Raw genomic sequence first — 6,745 nt, forward strand, 5'->3', positions numbered from 1 at the left:
CTGGCCATCTCTTAGCTGTCCCTGTTCTGTGGGGTGGAGTAGGGTGTCTTTGAATATGTACTGTATTCTTAGGACAATGCCTGGAGAGAGGCAGCAGTGAAGGATGAATCCCCTTTGGGACATGGTGACCCAGGGTGTCCCCTTGTTAGTTCAAGGGACGCCAGAGACCCTCCTTACCATTGGCCCTGAGCCTCCTAGGCCTGGCGGGGGGGGCTGGGACTTGAACTGGCCATATGTGGGAGCACTGCGGGTGGGGGGCTTCTGGGACTGACACCCAGGCTGGGTCCCAGAGCCCTCCCCTGCCCGGGGCTGTGGTGTGGAGGTCAGGGAACTCAGCGGAGAGCCATGGCCACAAGACAGGGTGGGGATGCTCGTGGTCTCCTGGCAGACAGAGGGCAGAGGCATGGAGAGGGAGCTGGCACCAGGGGTGTGGAGGTAGGAGTGGAACGCAGGTCCCCAGAGCCTGAGAAGGGCCAGTCCCCTCTCCCGGAGCATCTCTGAAGGGCGTGGGGCAGACCAAGAGCTGGCCCAGCGGAGCACGTGGGATTGCGACCCACAGGCTGGTGCTGCGTTTGCCTGAGTCCAGGGCCTATCTTGTCCCGTGTGCTTCTGTTCCAGCACGTCGAAAAGCAAGGAGCTTTCTCCGGGATCTGCACAGAAAGGAAGTCCAGGCTCCAGCCAGGGGACGCCCGGCACAGGGACGCAGCCAGGGGCCCAAGCGGGCACCAGCCCCAGCCAGCCGCCCCCAGACCAGAGCCCGCACACTCTTCGGAAAGGTACGTCACTGCAACCCTTCACGTGGGTCTCCGGCTGGGGACAGCTGTCATGCTGCCTGGACACTCCTTTTCCTCTCTTGGTGTGGACGTTAAGAGACCATGTGACCTCATGAAAAATCCCTAGGCTGGGCTTTAGAACTTTGGGGAGTTAACCAACTCCAAAAGGGACCACTTCATCTTTATTCCTCGTGGCACTCATATGAACAGCGGGCTCAGTAGGGGGTACGCCGAGACCTCTGTGCAGACAGCATGGCCCACGATGACACGTGTCTTCCACAGACCCTGCCGGGCCGTACCTCCACCTTTTAAGATGCTGCGTTCAGTCTTGTGCAGGAGCCCCCTTCCCCGAGCCAGGCCCTGGCACGGCTGCCTCCCCCTGGGATATTTTTTTTTTAAGATTTTATTTATTCATTTGAGACAGAGAGAGAGAGAGAGCCTGAGCAGGGGAGAGGCAGAGGGAGAAGCAGACTCCCTGCTGAGCCCCGGGGCCAGTGGGGCTCGATCCCAAAGGACCTGGAGATCATGACCTGAGCCGAAGGCAGACGCTTAACTATCTGAGCCACCCAGGTGCCCCTGGGATTGTTTCTAGAAGGTGACACAGAGCATGGAATTGGGATTGTTGCTACAGGAGTCCTGGCCTTCCATGTTTCTGTTCTGGAAGGCTGAGAATTTCTACACTGACCCAGGAGCCGCCCAACCCAGAATCTGCCACGGAACCCACCCTCAAAGTCCCAGTTATTCTCTCTGAAATGACCTTCCCAAAGCTAAGGACATGATCTGTGGTGACATCATAAAGGGGGGGCCGTACTGTGTACTTAAACTTTTTTGTCTGTTTCCACCTTACGTGCTCTCTTAGCAAAGCCTCGGACTTGTTCAAAATAGCAGCTTGTTGAATATGTTCTCGGTTCAGGCCTTTCCAGTTTCCAAGTGTGGCTTTGGCCCCAGGCTTTGTGGAATAGGGTGGCTCACCTTATCCCCTGAGCCTCTGCAACAGGTCCCTGCTGGGCTCCCTGGCTCCGGGCTCCGGTGGCAGGTGCCAGGCCCTTCCATATGGCCTTTGTTCCTCGGTCACACCCAGGACATCCTACAGATAGGCTTTGAGCCCCTCCTATGTGCAGAGCTCTGTGCTGGGCCTCGCGAGCGCAGAGCACCAGGCGAACCTTTCCAGAAAGGGAGGGCACCGCGGGGCGATGCCGGGACTCCCTTCCAGACATAGGAGTTGGGACACCGTGCTGGCAGTGGCACTTCAGCATCCCGGCGCCCTCGTCCAGCACCAGCAGGTCGCCCTTGTGGCCCAGACACACTTTCCTGTCCATCTTTATGTGCGGAGCCTTTAAGCCCTGCTCCAGCCCTGAGAGGCAGGCAGACGCCGAAGCCCCAGTGTCGGATTGGGTCCGGCCTCCCATTCCAGGCCCCTGAGTCTGCCACAGCAGGTGGCATGTGGGACGAAGGCAGGGAGCGCAGCCTGGAATGACGCTGGTCCCTCCTCCAGGGGGCGCTCGGCAGCTCAGAGCCTTCCTCTGAGAGGTACACCTTTCTCCTCCACCTGCCAGCAACTTTTTTGTGTTTTTAAGCAATCTCGGTCTTTTCACACCGTGCCTCCAGTTTTATGTCCTGGCCTAGTCCTGTCGCCACCAAGGAGGAGGGGTAAATGTCCTTGCAGACGCGGTGCCATCCCCCGGTTCCCCCTCCTCCGGCTCATGCAGGGGAAGATGTGTTGGAGCCTCGGTGCCTAGGGGCCCTGCTGGCTGCCCACCCCCCATGAGCTGTCGGGAGCTCCAGGAGCAGCTGCCGCCGGGAGAGGCCACCCGCCCTCGGGGTGCAGAGCTGAGAAGTGTTTGTGGGATGGGTCACGATTCTGTGATGCTTTTCCGTGCGCGATGCTGCGTTAACTGCTACAACCCTGCGGAAAATTGGCTACGCTTCCTGTTGCGGAGCACAGGTTCAGATCCACTGTCTGGGCGTGGGGTGGGGAAGGCGAGGCAGGCTCTGACGCCCCGGGATCTTCCCGGGGTCCGCTTTTGTCCTTGTTACCGGGTCGTTGTCCGTGAAAGGTGTGAAGTGTGTGTCATTGTGTCGCATGATCCAGTAAATAAAAAGAGGGGAATGAAGGCAGAAGGGGGGGGGCGTGCAGTACCCACATCTGCAGAGTCTACACCCGGGGAAGGAAAGCACGGGGGAGGTGGGTACACAGGCTCCAGAGGAAGGACAGGGCGGGACCGAGAAGTCGGGGAGGACTTGGTGGCCTGTGGCTCTCGTGGGCTCCAGGAGCCGTGGGCGGGGTCGGCCAAAAGTCACAGCTTCCTATCCCACCTCGCCCCGCTCCCGTGTCCCTGGGGGGAGATCCAGTCGTCCCTCTTGGAGCCCGTGTCACCGACTCCCCCTTCCTCCGTGTGCCCCGATACCTTTACCACCGGGCAGTGAAGGGAGGACGCTGGGCGGCCAGCCGCCGGCTACCCCCGGGGAATCTGTGCTCGGCTCTGGTGAGAGCTGTGTGTCGCTCGTGGCCGGGATCCAGGGAAGAGGAGGAGAGATTAGTGAACAGATGGGGAGACATGAAAACTTGCAGTTTGAGGTGGATTTTTAAAAACTGCATTGGCTGCTCGTGGGGTGGGGGGCCAGCGAGCGCGGGGAGCGAGGGGTGGGAGGGCGCGGAGGCTGTGCTCACAGGCCTTGGGGTCGGCCGGCTTCATTTCACGACCTTGTGTTTTCTCTTGCAGTTTCCAAGAAGTTGGCTCCGATTCCACCCAAGGTCCCCTTCGGCCAGCCGGGGGCTGTGAGCGACCAGTCCTCCGGCCAGCCGTCCCCGCTCAGCCTGTCCCCCACCCCGCCGAGCACCCCTTCGCCCTACGGACTGAGTTACCCCCAGGGGTACTCCCTGGCCTCCGGCCAGCTCTCGCCGGCGGCCACTGCCCCTCCCCTGGCCTCCCCCGCCGGCTTCGCGAGCACCGCAGCCAAATCTCGGCCCACCCCCAAGCCCCGACAGAGACCCACCCTGCCGCCCCCTCAGCCTCCCACAGTCAGCCTGCCGGCCCCGAGTCCGCAGTCCACGGAGCACCCCGTGCTGGACGGCATGGCCCCCGGGGAGAGCATGTCGACAGGTAACCAAGCCACGGCGCCGCCACGGTTTCCCACCAGCCTCAGCTGGGTGTGCCCGGTGGCGGGATCCCTGGTGCCCGTTAGCAAGTCTGTGTCCCCCGGGGTGGCCGTGCTGGTTCCAAGCATCATGCGTCGCTTCTATGGTCATCTTGGGAGTCCCCTGCCCCCCCACGGGAGGCCGGTGGAAAGCAGCCCCCGGCATCCAGGTCCTTCTGCAGAAGGACTTCTCACGGGACTTCTCCCAGTGGAGTGCCCGCTAGCGCAGGGTTCGGATTCTGTTCTTAAATCTGGGGGTTGAGCACCGAGTACTTTGGGGTGGTGCTCGGTGCTTTGAGAGAGGAGGGGGCTGGGTTATGCCCGCAGGAGGAGAGATTAGTGAACAGATGGGGAGACATGAAAACTTGCAGTTTGGCAAGTTGGCTGGCATCTAGGCACTGGTGAGGCATGGGGGGCTCTCCTTGGATAGCGCCTGGGCATCTCCAAAGGTACGGACCCTTATCTTGAGAACGGAGGCAAAGAACCAAAGACATTTGTTCCAACTGATGTCATAAGCCTTATTAAGAAAAAAAAATGCATTTCCAGCAATATTTAGAGAAAGGTCAGTTTCAGGAAAGATGCCAGGCCCCCCCGGCTCTTGGAGGAGCTTATTGGACAAGCCCACAGCTACTAAATTTAGTCCTGCTTTAAGTGTCAAAGTCAGAGAGGGAGCTATTCCCCCCCCACCCCGGCCCCCGAAAAATGTGAAAGTGTGAAATCACACACACACCACATTGAGCAAAAACCGTTCGCTGGTCAGAGAAAGAGGACGTTTTTGCAGCGTCTCCGCAGATACTCTGACCCCGTCACAGTGGGGACTCGGGGCGTGTATGTGGGAAGCGCCAAAGCCAGGCTCGTGTTTCCCTGGCTCGGGGAGGCAGGCACAGCGCGGGGCTGCGTGTTGGCATCGAAGCAGCCCGCGTGGTCACCAGGCGGCAGAGAGCCTAGGACATCTGTTCAGGGTTGTCGCCAGTAGCAGGTAAAGCAGCACACACGCCCCAGATACGTGCAACACGCAGAAGACACACACACACACACCCCAGATACATACAAGCAACACGCAGAAACACACTCGATACATGCATGCAACATGCGGAAGACACACACCAGATACACGTAACACGCAGAAACACACACCAGATACATGCACGCAACACACAGAAGACACACACACACACACACCAGATACACGCACGTGCCCACCACACACAAGTACGCATCACGTACACACGTCCCACATCCATCCACGTGCTTCGAAGGGCTGTGGGGTCCTGGGTCGTCGGGGTGCTGGGATTTCTGACGGGGATGGGACGTTCACCCCCATGTTCTTGTCCAGGAGTGAGGTTTTCCCCGTCGACCAGAGGGAAGCGGGGGGGTCTCGGCTCCTGGCGTCAGGACGAGGCTCGTCCAACTGCTTGTCCGGTGTCTGGGAGGGGGCAGGACATTGAAGTAGCGTGGGGAGCAGGCAGCTCGGGCGGTTCGGCGGCTTTATTTTTGGAGGGGATTCGTGTTGGGCGGACGGCTGCTGCCATCCCCCCTGAGGCTGATAAAATATTAAGGAAATTCCTCCCCGAAAGTCAACAGCCCCGCTTCTCGCTGGTAGTTGGTGGTGGTGATGCGCGTGTCCCACGTGAGCGTCCGCGGCAGCGGGCACAGGTGACAGCAGGAGCTCGGGGCCACCCTGAGTCAGCCCGAGGGCCCCCCCCTTCTCCAGCTGCCCCAACGAAGGGCTGTTGGGGAGCGTGGATGCCGGAAGCACCCGAAGGAGCGCAGGGTGTCCCTGGAGAGGAATGGAAAGGTGGGAACACCGTGGGAAGAGAACTGGGGGGCCAAAATCGGGCAACGGATGTGCCCGCCTTCCGCGGGGCTGTTCCGGGTCGGCCCACCTTGAGTGGTAACAGCACTTCGGCCTCCACACCGTACACTGTGGCGTGTCCGTCGTGTTCTTTGGCAGCAGGCTGTCGTTCTGTCCATCCGCACGGGTCTCGGCCGGTGCAGCATCTGTGACGCTTTGGTGCGCCCCCCCCCCCCGACTGTGATACTCGACGTGGTTTTGTCACGTTCTCGTTTCATCGTGTTTACGCCTTTCTCCGAATCCTGTCGTTGTGTTCCTGCAGCTGTGTGACATGAGGGCCGCGGTTGTGGATACGTGTGAGGGGGATTTCAGGGTAAGCGGCCCCAGCCCGCCGGGCCCCGGCGCTTGCTCGGCTCTGCATGTGGCTCGGACCTCCCCTCCGCATGGCAGCTGCGCTCCGTGCCTCCCTGGCCACGGGGAGCCCCCCCAGCCCCGGTCCATGAGCTGCTCTGGCTTTGGGGGGGAGGCACTGGCCTTCTCGGGTCTGGCTGGCTTTGCACTAGGAGACGGGGAGGAAGACCCACAAGCAGGCTTCGCCGGCTCTCCCCTCTGGCTCTCGAGCCCCTGGCTCAGCCCCGCGACCCCTCTCCCTTTGCCCTAGAACCGCGGGGCTCACAGGCCTGTTCTTCCGGTGGCGTCTCTATCCTTGGATTGCCCGCCGCAGACCGTGGTGCCCGGTGCCGCACTGGCTGCGGACGCCTTGGCTTAGGGAAGCGTCCCCAGGAGGGTCCCGCCTGGCACAGCGGCACGGCCTCCACTGCAGGGTCGGGAGCGGGTTCCCTGTGGCCGCGAGGCCATCCTGGCGGCCCCCTACTTTCCAAAGTGGGCTCTCACTTATCTTCCTCTGGGCTGACACGGTGGGCACGTCCAGAAGAATCCGCAGTGGTAGGAGTCAGTCCTGAGCTTCTGTCCCCCAGGATCGGTGGGGGCTTCTCTCCCTCGCTCCTGCACCCTAGCGCCTGAGGGTCTAAGGGATCGG

The 6,745-nt window shown here is 61.1% G+C and overlaps 1 protein-coding gene across 4 annotated transcripts in view; it reads left to right on the forward strand.

Moving 5' to 3' along the window:
* The window catches only part of ARHGAP44 (Rho GTPase activating protein 44), a 164,582-nt gene that overhangs the window by 155,080 nt on the left and 2,757 nt on the right, over positions 1–6,745 (forward strand). For 3 of the 4 annotated variants that reach the window (XM_045797209.2, XM_087867630.1, XM_087867631.1), the window contains 2 exons: positions 619–776; positions 3,497–3,877. In XM_045797209.2, the coding sequence (XP_045653165.2) occupies positions 619–776; positions 3,497–3,877 (539 nt within the window). Of the gene's footprint in view, positions 1–618; positions 777–3,496; positions 3,878–6,028; positions 6,080–6,745 lie in introns of all 4 variants that reach the window. The other variant, XM_087867629.1, reaches the window with a different exon arrangement.

Source organism: Ursus americanus, chromosome 14 (assembly GCF_024610735.1).
Source record: "Ursus americanus isolate L20-20 chromosome 14, mUrsAme1.1.p, whole genome shotgun sequence".
Taxonomy (NCBI): domain Eukaryota; kingdom Metazoa; phylum Chordata; class Mammalia; order Carnivora; family Ursidae; genus Ursus; species Ursus americanus.